Raw genomic sequence first — 15579 nt, forward strand, 5'->3', positions numbered from 1 at the left:
GTAAAAAAAAATAATCACAAACAGAAAATTACTTGTTCTCGTGTTCCATAAATTTAAATTTATAAAGTAAAAATTCATGGAACCATACAAAATTACAAATACAGTATTATCTATACTATGTATAAACCAAATATTTATTGTTTTAAAATTTATTCTTTTAGAGAAAAAGTAAGGGTCTAGAGTAATTTTATGAAAAGTGACGCTTGAAGAGAAGTGTATATATATTTAATTTTAGAGAGTTTTATATTTTCCACGAAGGAAAGAGAAATTACCACGAAGGAAAGAGAAATTATCATATATATATATATATATATATATATTTTTCATTTATACCATGTAAGATGGACACTCTTTATTTTTTTAATTCAATCAGATTCCATCCTGGATTACAAGTAACTTGCTGCTGTAGTAAAAAGTTGTATTGCACGAATTATGTGTTATATCTGTATATCCAACTCTGACATCAAGAAGGTTCGAAGTTCGAACTCTCACCGTGACACGATAAAGATATATAAAAAATCGAAAGACGTGGGTGTTATATACGACCCGGCGCACCATAGCGGTTACCCTTATTGTCTCTGGGTCCTTCGGTTCCTACATTCTTTATCTTCCCTTCTCTCGCCTTCGATCCCCAAATTCACTATATCACTGGCCTCTCCTTTACGTTCGAATACCCATCGTCGTCTCTTCGCTTCGCTCTATTAATATTCGTGGTCGCTTTGCTCTTTTTCAGCTTCAAATTCGCTGATTTTCGATCTGATTTCTTCGATTCTCCTAACAAAACAGGTGATTTTTACGTTCTGGCTTTAAATTTTCTGTTTGTGCTTTTTTTTTTTTTTATATAATTTTTTTAATTCAGTAGCAAATTGTATTCAATCGTTGAATTCAAAACATTGATTCATTGATTTATATATATATATATATGAATTGGCTTTGAAACAACCTGTTTTGAGATAATTAGGGTGTTCGATAAAGGCAACAACTTTTTATTATTTATTAATTTTTTTTTTTGATCCGTGTTGATAAAGGGTCTGAATCTCTGATTTATAAGAAGATTTGATTAGGGTTTCTGATTTCTGACCATTATAATTTTCATTATACTTCAAACAGAAATACAATTAGAAAGAGAGAGAAAGAGTTAGGAAAGAGAAATCCGGTAAAACCCGAGTCACCGCTGTTCGCTTTTGATCCTCTTTCTGTCTCTACATTCAAGGAATCTGAAACCCCAAGCCACTTATTAAAAAAAAAAAAAAAAAAATACGAAGTAATTTTTATTTTTTTTGGGTAAGCCCTAATCCGAAGTAATTTTTATTTTTTTTGGGTAAGCCCTAATCCAATGCTCTGATTTGCTATTTGCTTTGATAATTTTGTTCTAGCAACTTTTGTAGTTCTTTTACGTACTTGATGGATGAATTTTTGTGTGCAAAAGCCATACGTTCAGATTAAAAAATATCAAATTAAATTTTAGCTGTTTACGGCAAAAAAGATCATCTGTAATATATACACACACCCACACCCACACCCACACCCACACCCACACACACACACACACACACACACACTTATATATTATATTACTATGTCTCTAGTACTAAGTAATATAACTAATTTTTGTTTACTGTTGGTCTTTAAAAAACATGGTTAAAATCCCTTTTTTGTTATTGGGCTTTGCAGGATTTGAGTTTTTGTAGTAGCAGCTGTCCAAATACTCTTGGAGAATTGAAATGGCTATGAGGGGATATAACAGAGATGTAAGTGGTCTTGAGTTTATGTGGAATTACTGCATCTCCTCCCATATATTTCACACACTTATAGTTAACTGTATACATAAAAACAGGAACAATTTTGCATTGATGGATAATATGTTGTGATTATATAGGAGTATGAAGATTTGGATGAATATGAAGAGGAGGATGAAGAGCAAGAGGAAGGAGGTGGTGAAGAGGAATATGAAGAGGAAGAGACTCATCAGCCCACAAAGGAGGAATTGGAGTACCTTGAACTGAGGCACCGATTGAAAGAAGATATCAGAAGGCAGTTGAAGAAGAAATCTGGGTCTGCCAATTTCCGAGAGAATAAGAACAAACTACCCTCTGACAAGTGAGTATTTTACCAATTTCGCAAGCTTGCTAGACAAGACCTTTGATTAATTTGTTGGGCATAACAAGTTCTGCATGTTTGTAGTGCATATGTTAATTGAAGTAGCCTACATATATGTTATTGACAAGACTGAGTTTCACTTTATATGTTCCAATGGAATTTGCAATGATGTATTTCATTCATGTTAGAAGCCCTATTATCATTGGCATAGGGGACTAGTCATCTGTTTACTTTTGTTTATTTGAACATGTATAAGTTATCACATTTTTAAGACGTTGAGGTTGGGTAACTGCATTGTTGGCACGTGCTTTTTGTAAATTGCTTTATATGGATTCTGATAAGTCGGTGACTTAAGTGAGATGAAAGTGTAAATCAGTTATTGCTTCCATTTATCCTTTCCCTTTTGTTTCATGTTACCTTTTCCCCCCCTTCAATTTGATATCATGTATATGCAATATATAATTGGTGCACTTCAAAAAAGGGAAAAAGAAGAAATTCAAATTCACACAGTCCCTTTCTTTTGTGGGGTTGAAGGAAAGTGGTGGGTTAGCGCATCTTATTTGATGTTTTCCTTGTGAGGTAATTGTTTAAAATGTCATACTGGTGTTTCACAACTGAAAATGCACAATTTATATGCCTTATGGATTGCAGACATAGGTTAATTTATGAAGATTTTATGACGGCAGAAAAAAAGAAAAAAGAAAAGAAGGAAAGATAAAAAAAGGTGCATCTTTTGTAGTTTTTTGCCCAGTGCATTTGTGAGGCAGAAGGAATATCGTTTGATTCATTTTTAGGTACTTTAACATCTGATTGAAGTGTCTTCCAGGTGTCTAAACTATTAATTCTTATATATATATATTTTGCCTTTTTCAACAATTGAGCTATAGTATCATGTAATTGATAGTTAATTAATAATCCATATGTTTCCGTTCTGCTCTATCTAAGGCCATAGCTTTAGTCAAACCACAGGCATGATTCATCCTAGTGAAAACTAATTCTGCATTTTAGTCCTATACAATTCATTCTTGACATACTTGTTTCATATCTTGCAGTTATGGATCCTTTTTTGGACCTTCACAGCCGGTTATTGCTCAAAGAGTAATTCAAGAAAGCAAGTCACTATTAGAGAACCAGCATTTGGCAGCTAAGGTTTCTAGATCACATAATGGGGTATGTTCCATATTCCCTTGGTTTTGGGGTAGCCCATGCCTGCATACTGCAAAACTGATTTTGTCTTCAACCTGCTACCTACATGAATGATGAACCTGGAGGGTTGTGTAACCCACCATTTGAAGTTATCTCCTTAGAAATTGTGTTCCTTTTTGATAATATTCTGTTATCTTTGACAGTATAAATTCTTGGTTTATTTTAAATGTCTAGGAAAAATACAAGAATTTATGGTTATCATAATAATTGATTTGGAATATTATTTATCAATAAATAAATAAAATAATTGGTTTTAAAATATGTCTCAGGTCATAGTTAAGTAGAAAAATATTTCTAGGATATATGCCTCAGAAACTGTGAGGTTCAATGAATGTGCCTGATTATTCACAACTAGAGTCTCAGGTCATAGTTAAGTTGAAAAATATTTCTAGGATTTATGCCTCAGAAACTGTGAGGTTCAATGAATGTGCCTGATTATTCACAACTAGAGGAAAACCTATTTTCATTTCCAACCATAATGCGTTCCCTTCTCTCCCCTCCTCCCCCACCCACCCCCCACAACAACTACAATTCCTTTTACTATTACTGCACCACATTGGTGGCTTTATCTTTTTTGGTCACCACATCAACAGTTGTGGCTATGTATGTAACCTTTGAGGTTTTACAGGAAGAATTAGGTTTACTGGTTGCTCAGTTTCATCTTTTGTGACTCTCTATTATGGAAGTTTGTAGTTAAGTCTTTGTAACCACCTTTGAGGTTCTATCGGGGGGATTCTAGAATATTAAGAAATTCTGTTTACTGGTTGATCTGTGTACTTATTGTGATTCCTTATTGTTTAAATTTGTTATAACTGCGGAAGGAACTGTTGAAATCTGGTGTGTGTTACTCAGATTGCTTTGTTGGTTCATCCCTATTACATGTAAATTCGTGCTTATATTATGATAGTGCGAAATAAGTAGACTACACATGCACTAAAAGAATTATTATCTTTTGATCTTATTTATGACGAAGTTGATGACCTTACTTGCCTCTGCAGAACAATAAGAGCCTTGCTTCAGCAACCGCAAGACCTCAGCCTCAAGTCAATGGCCACCTTCCTAAAGTAAAAAATGAGGTATAGAAGCGAATTTGATGTAGATTTTTCCCTTAACTTCGAAATAAATGTGATATTTATTAGGGATATATATACATATATTCTTATCTTTTTTTTCTTTTTCATGCTTTAGTTACAAGTGAAAGCACAGAGACTTAAGGATACACGAGATTACTCTTTTCTATTATCTGATGATATAGAGCTTCCAGCACCTAGAAAGGATCCTCTACCCCGAAATGTCTCTGTTTCACGTTCTGGTGCGTTGCTACTTACCATGCATGAGACTGTTGATCTGTTAGCCCCCAAAGCATACTATTTTCATTGTGAAAACTTATACAGGTTTTTTGGTGATGTTGAAGAGGCGCGATCAGCTCAGATGCCATCAAAGAGCAAACCGTTGTTGAGCAATTCTGGAAGACAAGTTTCTAATGGCCGTGAGGAGAGGAAACCTACGTCCCATGTTTCTAATGGTCGCGAGGAGAGGAAACCTACGTCCCACGTTTCTAATGGTCGTGAGGAGAGGAGACCTATGTCCCATGTTTCTAATGGTCGTGAAGAGAGGAAACCTATGTCTAAAAGTACCCACATGCCACCTAAGGCGGGGTCCCACAGATTAATTTCTGTAGCTAAGCCCAATAGGACAATAGTGGACTCTAGGAAACAGCTTGGTAGCAACAGTGGAAATGAGCCTCGTCGGCCTCTTGGGTCAAAAGGTTTGCCTACTAAGAAACCTGCGGCTGTAATGGAGAAGAAGGGATCTCTACCGGGTGCAAAGAGTTCCACTGCTGGTTTACACAAGCCACTATCTTCGAAGTTGCAATATGCTACTCCAAAGCAGTCCATAGATTCAAGAAAGGAGTTTCATGAATCTAGCAAGGGAAGGGTGATCCCTAAACATCCAGTGTCATCCTCTAAACCTCAGGTCTTATCCTACTTCCTGTGGAATTGTATTTTATGCATGAACGTTTGTTATGTTGGATTTTTTTTTGGGTATAATCCGTGAAAGAATCCCTTATTATTATTATTATTATTATTTGTTTTATACTTTGACCTTGCATGAAAAGCAGATTTTTCCAGCCTTTTTTCTGGTGAAAATTCCTGCATATCTAATGAAAGATTGCATAATATACATTCTTATGTTCTGGGTCCTTGATGACACATGCACAGATGAACAAGGTACTGCCTAAAACTGCATCCCGTGCCACTTTGCAAGAGGAACGTCCAAAGAAAAAGCCTGTAAGAAGGTACTCTGATGATGAGGATGATGGTGATGAAGCAATCAGTATGATTAGGCAAATGTTTGGGTAAATAACCTTCCTTCCTTTTATATTATTTGATTTTGGCCTCTATGCAATTGAATTATTCTTCATGTTGATTCAATAATTTAACCCAGTTGATTGTTGATTTGAATAATCTATATGTGGGTGTTTGATTATAGTCTTAGATTTGTTGGATATAATTGTAGCATATTTTTATTTATTACAAGTAAGCCATCAGATGCAATCTCCCCCCTCAAAAAAGAGAGAATATAAGAAAGAAGAACAAAGAAAAAAGAGAAAAAAAAACTCTTCAAGGGAAGGCACTTGTTTTATTCTTTAATAAAGGTAAATGTTTATATTTTTAAACAATAATGTAATTGCATGTCTTGTAAGGGACATATTATTAGAATCAACAAAACTTCAGTTGTGGAATGTAATTTTGATTTGGTCATACTTGACATGAAGTGTGTTCTGTTTGATGTGGGTGATGATGCCATTTGGATGGTCTATGTTTCTTTTCCATGTTAAGCAAATTGGTGATTTACTTTGCAGGTATGATCCACAAAAGTTTGCTGGTCATGATGAAGATGATAGTGACATGGAGGCCAACTATGCCGATATTATGAAGGAGGAGAAGAGGAGGTTAGTATGGTTTTGTTGTAGCATGAATTCCTTGTCTATTTATGGTTTTTGGAAATGCTTTCTTGTTCATTTCTGTATGTCGGCCTTCTCCAATATTATACACTCATTTGAGTTTATATATTTTCCCTTTAATGCTTATAAACCTTAAATCTACTCTTGTATATATATATATATATTTTTTTTTCCAATTTTTTTTTTTATTTCTACTTCTGATTCACCTGCCACCTCCTCTATTGCTCTCTTCTAGACACACATATAGCGAGTTACACGCTATCTTGCAAATAACATCTGGTATATTAGTATGCACGCCTTTTTTTTTAAGACTTGCAGAATTTAAAGCATCAAATGCTTGATGCTTGGTATAACAGGATTTTTATTCTATTTGAAAGAAGTTGCGAGCTCCTGTTGATGGTATTATTATTATTTTACATACAGAGCCATGATTTTTGTAAATGGGGGGTTTCTGTGTGTAGAACATTTGAAAATGAATCTGATGATTTTGTCCCCTTAGTAATACTCTTTCTAGGTCAAGTGCTCAACAAAGGAGGAAAAAACAACCATCTGTTTGTGAATTTTTTTGCCTAAATGATCATTAAGATGGTTTTTGGGAATTCCTTAAAAGAAATTTCTCTCAAGAGTTTCCTTGTTAGAATGTTGTGTAAATATATCTTGTGTGAATCATATGTTATATATGTGTTTGTGTATAAATGCGGATGTGTGTATTTTTTATTTATTATATATATATATATATATATAAATGAAGGCATGCGTGCTCATGTTTGAGTTAATTTTGTGAGCTAGCAATTATTTGATGGATGCTCATACAGGCTTTTCTTTTTTTAATTTTTTTTTTAAATCTGTTTTCCTCTGGTTGTGGTCGTGTCTCATATACCAGTGATTTCTTGTGATTCAGTGCACTAATTGCTAGGAAGGAAGATGAAGAAGAACTACGGAAGATTGAGGAAGAAGAGAGGCAGGAGCGGTTGAGAAAGAAGCGTAAGCTGAGCCAACGATGACCATAGAAGAAATTACGTTGATTAGCTGGGTGAAATAGTTGAAGTACCCCTTAGTTTATTTGCCCATTTTGTTTTAGTTTTCTATTTTATTTTATTTTGTGTCAAGGTGCTGAATTATGGGTTCCTTTATTTGTCAGTTACAGGATAAATATTGTAAAACGTAGGGTTTTTTTTGGGGTCTTTTCTTGGGGGTACTGGTGATGCTGGGAAGGTAATTTGTAGCCTTGTAGGTGAATGAATCTTCATTTGTGTCGGAATAACAGAAAGTGAAAATTTACTGTGACAACAATGGCTCCTAACTGGTATTCACATAATGTCATCTCTTCTGTTTTTTTCCAGCTCAACCCATTTGTATGTATAATGCACATGTTGAAATAATGATGATAATGAAAATATTAAGAATGATATAGTGTTAATAGTAAAAGACAAATGTAAAAAATAAAAAAATTGATGGGAAAATGAAATTGGTGGCATTTTCTTATGGAATTATAAGTGAATTACTCAAATATAAATAGGTTGAATTTGGCATTTTAATGAATTGTTTTTACTCGTTCATAATGGTTCATAATGGTGTCGGTCTCTAAAAGGAAGATGTTGGGGGATATAAAGCATGCTTGGTTTGTAATTATAGAAATAGTTTTCTATTCTCAGAAAATTGAAAATTGAAAACAGTACAAAAAAGTATGCTTGGTTGAGTTTTCAGAAAATAAATGCATGTTTCTGAGAACAGTTTTCTGAATTCTTGAAAACAGTTTTTTGAATTCTTGAAAACGGTTTTCAGAGTAAAAAATTAGACAAGCCTAAAATTCCTTGTGTGTAGTTATAGAAGAAAGAGAAGAGTAGAAAAGAAAAGAGAGGAAAACAAGATCTCATAAGAGAAGGATAAGAGAAGGAACGAAGAAACAATTCTCTTCTTTAACGCTTATATATTTCTTTTTACAATATATGTTTTTTGAGTTATAAATTTCGTGCCATTGAATGAAAGATTAAAAAAAAAAAAATTTGATTCATGTAGCCTGATCTTAAAAGTCTAATGCCATTTGCTGATTTTGTCATTTTTTTATTTATTTATGAGTTAGTCTCTCTCACACACATGATATACACACACACACTAACTCATCCATTTTGCTTTTTTGGAGATTCGAACATTCACCATCCAATTTAGAAGATAGAAGAGATATTATTGAGGCACAAGACCCTTAGTATGATATATTTCTTTTTATTATATATATATTTTTTGAGCTATAAAATCCGTCCCAATAAATGAAAGAAAAGAAAAAACAAAATTCATGTAGCCTGATCTTAAAAGTTTATGTCATTTACTGATTTTATCATATTTTTTTGATGAATTAGTTACACACACGTATATATATATCATGTGATTCTTCATTTCATCTCTCTTGTTCATGGTAGGAAATTTCTTCAGTCATTGAATCTTGGGTGTTTGTATCTTTCAATTGGTGATTATTTTTATTTCTGCACCCATAGGAGCACTTGTAATTATGTTACTTGCATGCTAATAATTTTTAAAAATGTTTTAGGTTCATGATTTATTGACATGTATTAGCATTAAAATTTAGGATTAGCAAATGACATAAGACTTTTATATTTGCTCTTCTTCATCTGCATGTTTGATTATTGCCTAGAAAAGAGATTGTACCACACAGGTCCTTCTTTGACTCACAAACACATGCTCTGAACAAACCTCCTCTCACTTTCAGCATTAAACCAATAGGAGGATTTTGCTTTTTATAAATGAGGCTATAGATTGATTTTGTGTTAAATCCTTAAAATGTCGTATGAATTTGATTTTCATCATTTCCTACTCTCTTAAAACTCGATGTTGCTACCCAAATGTCAAGTGATTGTGGGCCCATTTTAAAACCAAAATATACAAAAATTCTTTCTGGATTGGGACATGTTTTGAAAACAGTTGTTAAGAATACTATTGCAATCCATTTGGTATTGAGAAGTTGGAATGAGATTGGAAGGCCGAGTTCGAATAACCCATTCTCACCTCACTTCACTGTTTGGAGGTTGGGAGTTTAAATTCTCTAAAGGTCACTGTCAGAAAATTTTTGGATAATTGTCCGGTGTATATGGGACATGAGAATGCATGTAGGTTGGGAGTTCGAATTCTCTAAAGATCACACTGATAATTGTCTGGTGTACATGGGACATGAAAATACATGTATTTGGTGGTGAATTATTATTAGGTATTTTATAAAAAAAACAACAAAAAAAAAAACATGTAGTGTAGTGTAATGGAAATTCTTCTCCATCTCAAAATAAATGTCTTTTATCTTTTGGAATACTGTAACTTATTCTTTTTGGGACATGGACGAGATGTAATATATAAGACACATTAAGGTATCTGCTGCTGCGAGTTCTGACGACGGCCATCACAAAATTACACCAGTAACTAGTGAAAATGCATACGTATAACCTTCGTTCAGAAACAAATGATGGTTTATACCACTGCTTATGCTCTCACTCTTGACAGCAAGATCTGCGTCATGGGTGGCTTTCTTATTGATTCTGAATCCATCACTTCCAAATTATTTTGAGGTTTTTTATCCCTCCGAAAAGGAAAAGAGCAAGAGGTGTTGGAAACCAGCTTTTTCCTATATTCCCTGTGATATAGCTGGTGGTCATCTTTGTGCACACCAACTTACTGTAACAAAGACGCAGAGGCAGCTTTTGGTGTATAGCGTTGTCCCGGGATTTGGGTACCTGTATTCATATGATTTTGATGATCAATCATGGAATCTTTGTTATGATGGTGACTTTGGTCCGGAATGTATCTATGTCACTCTTAGATGACATAATGTATTGCTATAACTGCACGACAGCACGAATTTAGACGAACCTCTAGATTCTGCACCAGGGAGGATTATGGGTTTTGATGTCAAGAACACTAACAGCCCCCCAAAACAAGTGAGGGGATTAGAGGAGGAGAAAGACTTCCTTCCCAAACCTAACTGTTTCGGTCACTTTCCAGTTGGGTATTTCCTCCATTTAGGGGACGATAAGTTGTGTCTTATTCTGAAAGAATATATGGGAGGACGGTCCATCATTACCTGTTTGAAGTTTAGCGTCTCTAAGGTGCAGAACTCGTCCGGGGAGGTTGTTGATTTGGTTGCTCGTCCGGGGAGGTTGTTGATTTGGTTGCTCGTCCTCTGTCCAAATCGAGTTTCGGTTTGCAGGCCAAGTTCTTAGACTGCATTGCAATGTAAGAACTAATTTTGGATTCTCTTTAACTATTGTATTCTTGTGTTCATTTTCTCCTCTCAGTTTGCCCCAATTACTATGACATGACTGAATACATTATGGAGTCTAAAACCAATACGAATCAGTCAAATTGATATTGCTGTCTGCATAATGACAACTTGTTCCTCTCCTTACTATGACATGAATGAATATACTATCTTTTAATTTTTATTTATTTTTTCATTTAAAAAGAATTCATTTGTTGATTAATATTGGATTGTTAACAATTAAGAAGTGGGTATTGAGCATCTTGTGATGGTTTCTTTGAAAGATGACAAACTTGTCGGCCCTTGACTTGTTACTTGGTGTACATACTCTTCTCTTTGTGCTATTGGAATGCAGTGGCTGGTTAAAGTTTGATCGTTGGAATTATCTGGTTCTCTTTCTGTTGTCGTTGTTGGTTCCTAATTAACTAGTTAAAGTGGAATTTTTCTTTGAAAGAAAAAGTACAAGCCTGATCAGAAAAAGGGTCAGGCACTCAAATGGGCTCTAGAGAATCGATCCTAAGATTAACAAAAGTGGTCCCAAACAAACACAACTTTGAATCTCAAAAAGGGCAGGTGCCCACAACCAAAAATCAAATCAAATGACCGTTATAAGTTATAACCAATTGACTGTTGCTGAAGCTCCAGACCAAGTACTCTGAATTTGTCAACAGTGACGAAAGCCCCAATCAAGCCAGTGGGTAGTCATTCAGAGGGGAACTATTTAATCGGATGACTGAACTCATGAGATCCCAATCCCTAACCATCTGAGCCTTTGATTGTTTGTTCAGGTTTAGAACAAACATGGTTAGGGTATAATAGCTAGTTTAAACACAAACTACTTGGCTGTATTATGGACATATTATAGTTTGCGAGTACTTGAAAATCAATAATTTTTGTAATTTGAAACTGAATCAGAAGTTGTTTTGTGGCTAGTCACTAGTGCTTCAATTTGAGCAGGTCGTATTGCGTTTGCCAAGCAAAATAGGGGTAGAGGGCTCAACCAAGGCCAACTAAACATGATTTTCAACTTTGAGCTACCCAAGCTCGAACACAGCCTAACCTGAACGTTATTAGCTGGGGTTGCTAGGACTTGAGCTTCAAGAATGTCATTTTTTTGGCGATATGAAGGATTAGATTCCTTTCTTCTATTTCATGAATGCTAACTAACATTTTTATTGCATCATTCCAGATTCACAAAGACACATGGACAAGAAAATTGTGCCTCTACTAATGCAACTTAATATCGATAATAGTTTATATAAGGGAAATGAAAAAAAAAAAAAAAAAAAACCATAGGACTCCAGTTCCTTTGATATTTAAACTCAAAGAAGTGGAGCGCCAGAGACCTATTCCAGAGTCCCAAATCTCTTTGTATAATTAGATGATGGAAATGCTTATATTTGCATGGATAAATGCAATGTTTATTACAATTTGAAGTACAAGTGAACTAGCTAGGTGCATTATATTATATATTTGTGTGTTCATATTTGGAAACCTTCAGGGTTTTAACATTCTTTGGGTGGTTGTAGTAATTTATGATTCATGCGAAAATTTGGTTTATTTGTTCCTCTGACATTTGTTTGGGCAATTTATATGAATTTGCCTGGGTCGATTAAAAGTCCTGCATTTCAAGGAAGGGGAACAGAGGAAGATATCCGCTGCAAACTATCAACAAGATCTGTGTCATCGGCAACAATCAATGACAGTGAGGAGGAGGGCAGTGGTGGTAACTGTGATAATGCAGCAACAGGATGAAGATAAAAATATGAAAAAGCACGCAAACACCTACACCAACACCAACAGAAGGAAAAATTGAATCAAGAATAAATTACTTTTGAATCAGAGCTATGGAAAGATATCTTTCAGTTGGCGAGTGTTTTTTGTATGGCACACCTCCTGATTTAGTGTGCACCTATGGCGGTATGGAGCACTTGCAATATGGTACGTATTCATGTCCTAGTAATTAAAAACTTTTAGGTTTTGATCAAATTCCTTTTTTCCTCATGCTTGAATGATAAAAGTTTAATTATTCCTTTTCCTTCTCTCTTTGTACCCTTTACGAGTGTTGATAGATATCTCCAAATTCACAACCCTTTTTGTTATCATTTATTTTTCTATTTTTTTAAAAGAATTTAAAATGGATTATGAAGGGGTGATATCTAATAGCAATATGTGTCAAAGTTCATGACTTCATGATGTAAGTTTTTGGTCCAAGTCTTTCAGTTTCTTCACTCTAGTCATGAAGGCCCTATGGTGACCTCCAGTGACCCCAATCTAATCCAATTTTTATCCTTTCGAATCCACTCTAAGGTCGGTACCTTGATCCTTAATTCCCAATGGATTATCACAAATGAGCTGTTATTCCAAGCCCCTAATCTCATACCCTTTAACACTCTATCCATCTTAGTCCCGATTCTACTGATGATAAAGTCATTTGGACCCCCTCTCCTCCTGGTTTCTTCTATATTCCTCACGCTTTACAAGCTCATAAATCCCCATCTCTCATCATCCACTGGCATAAATTTGTCTGGTTAAAACCCGCATCCCATAACAAAGCTTTGTACTCTGGATGACAGCTAAGAACATATTACACACTCATTGAAAGCACAACAGTTGTATTCCTTCATATCCCTAATCACTGCCCTCTTTACTTGGTTGATGGTGAATCCATTTCCCACTTGTTTTTCAAATGCCCCGTCTCTTCTCTGCATTCATATGGAATCACATTCGATACTTGTGTTGCTTCCATATTAATCCTCTGGACCATGATTCTCTACTCCTATGGGCATCTGATGATGATATCGACAAACTTGCTCTTGCTTGCTGTGTCCACCTTATATGGGCTGAAAGACCAGTCTAACTCCCTCCTAAGCCTTATTAAGTTGTAATCTCCCTCCCAAGGACAAGAGCTTTCTAGTCAAAAAGTCTTGCTTTAGGCTTTAGCTACCATTATACTTATTATAGTCTTGCAACCATCATTCTTTATCCTGGTTGTTATGAGTGAACATTGAAATACCTCACTGTGAGCCTCCCTTTAGGATAGTGCAAAATATTAAGCATCTCAACTTCTTTCTTCAAAGGACATTGTTGTTTTAGCAATAGCAGGAAGCAGTTAGAAGTTTTTTTATTTGGAGCTGTAGTTTTTGAAGTAGCATTAGATTCTGCAGTAGCAGTAGTTTGGTTTTTTGCTTCCCATATGGGTGCTTTGAATTCCTAAGATGTTGAGTTTTGGTGGCCTTCTGGGCATTTGCAATTTCTATTTTATATGCACTGTTCACTCTTTCTATAAAATTACCCCTAGTTTGTTTTGGAATGTGGGTATTTTTAATTTACTGCTCGAAGGGAGAATAATACTATTACAAATAATATAAAAATAATAATAACTAAAATAGGATGTATACATTTATTATTGATCCATATCAGTGGTCAGTATGTTATAGATCCTCACTAGTGAGGAACTAAGTATTGTCCAAGAGAAATTTAATTCAATTACTCATATGTTTGGTAGGTTATACTCCCTCTCCCCCAAAAGAAATGTCACTTTTTAAGAATCTAATTTTTTAAGAGAAGACTTGAGTATTTTTTTTTTTTTATCCACGTGATGTGATGATTTACCCCCCTTTTTATTATTTTTTATTTTTAAGTTTAAAGCAGGGAGGTTATATTGGTAATGTTTTAAAAAAATAAAAAAAAATAAAAAAGGAATTATGTTATTTTCAAATCCAATCCAACTTCTTTTCCAAATCTAAAACGAATTTGATTCCAAACAAAGCATTAGCTCCTGTAATTTTTTCTAAAAAGCTGAGACAATCCTAAAAATTCACGTGATCTATCCTAGAATATTTCTATTCCTATCACGTAGAATGCCTCATGCATATCTTTCATCTCAAAGTTCTTAGAGATAACTTTTACTTTCATATAATAAACTAAGATTACTACTACCAAACAAACTATCATCAATATATAGAATCAGAAATATAAACTTGTGAAAATAGAGTTATGCGGGGTGCGGAAACAGTTAGTTGATTTTAATTGTAATTAACTCTTATAATGACCTAGATCTGATTATTAGGTTAACTTGCTCAATTTATGATTGATTAAATTGTATGATCAATTAAACATCCACAATCATAAATATAAATTCTGAAAAAGTAAAGCAAGTTAAGTTTAAAGAGATTGTACCAGGATTTTTAGCGAGGAAATCCCAGTTAATAAAATAAATCAATTGTTTGTATGGGAAAAATCTCGTGGACTATTCAGTCCGAAGTAAACCGATCCACTATGTTTGAAACAAAGTACACTGAACTTTAACTCTAGCTCACACCCTATCGTTCTACCAAACACCAATTGCTAATAATCCTCTGGCTTTGCGACTCCCAGTCTAACAGCAACTTGACCTCAGGCTTATACTTGATATTTGTAGAAGAGTAACAGTTAGATCAGACAACACTCCTCGAATGCTCCAACCCTTTCAAAGTGTGATCGCTTTTACTTCTGTTCTTCAAGATCTGAACTCGATGTAATAGAATTAAATCCTGCTCTTCATACAGAATATCTGAATCTTCAATATAGCTCCAATTTCAATGAGATAGAGAACAACACAATTAAATCACTAATGAATATATGTGTATGCTCTCATAAATAAATTCAGAATAATCAGATTTGATTTTCTGAATTTTCTTTCTCTAAAAGGCTTTCTCAAAATATAGAATTGATTTTCCCTAAAGCCGTCAATAAACCTAGAAGACTAACAAGGTTTACATAGAGTTTATAAAGTCCTAATCCTTTAGAAAATATGAAAAATTTCATGCATAGGACTTGGAAAGAAGTTGGGATAAAAAAGAAATCAAACAGCAAAAAGGAAACTAAAATCCAAGTGCTGCTAGAAGACCTTGAAACGATTCAAAGGGGCTGAACTGGTTCAAGAAGGCAGAAAGTTTCTGTCGTGGCCAACTTTGGTTCTTGAACCGATTCAGCCCCCTTGAACCTGTTCAAGATGGACAGTTTGGAATTTCTGTAAAAGTTAAACCAGTTTAGCCCTGTT

General features: G+C 34.5%; 1 protein-coding gene across 1 annotated transcript; it reads left to right on the top strand.

The window, feature by feature from the left end:
• Nucleotides 1-554: 554 nt before the first annotated feature.
• On the top strand, nt 555-7622 carry LOC132282500 (uncharacterized). Its single transcript, XM_059784205.1, has 10 exons — nt 555-786; nt 1675-1751; nt 1880-2100; nt 3153-3270; nt 4305-4382; nt 4495-4618; nt 4721-5283; nt 5529-5665; nt 6173-6262; nt 7176-7622. The coding sequence occupies exons 2-10, from the start codon at nt 1725-1727 to the stop codon at nt 7276-7278; spliced, it is 1461 nt and encodes a 486-aa protein (XP_059640188.1). The 5' UTR covers nt 555-786; nt 1675-1724; the 3' UTR covers nt 7279-7622.
• The last annotated feature ends 7957 nt before the right edge of the window (nt 7623-15579 follow it).

This window comes from Cornus florida, unplaced genomic scaffold, assembly GCF_030987335.1.
Source record: "Cornus florida cultivar Cherokee Brave unplaced genomic scaffold, ASM3098733v1 CherokeeBrave_3.0.0_Hap2_Chr11, whole genome shotgun sequence".
NCBI classification, from domain to species: domain Eukaryota; kingdom Viridiplantae; phylum Streptophyta; class Magnoliopsida; order Cornales; family Cornaceae; genus Cornus; species Cornus florida.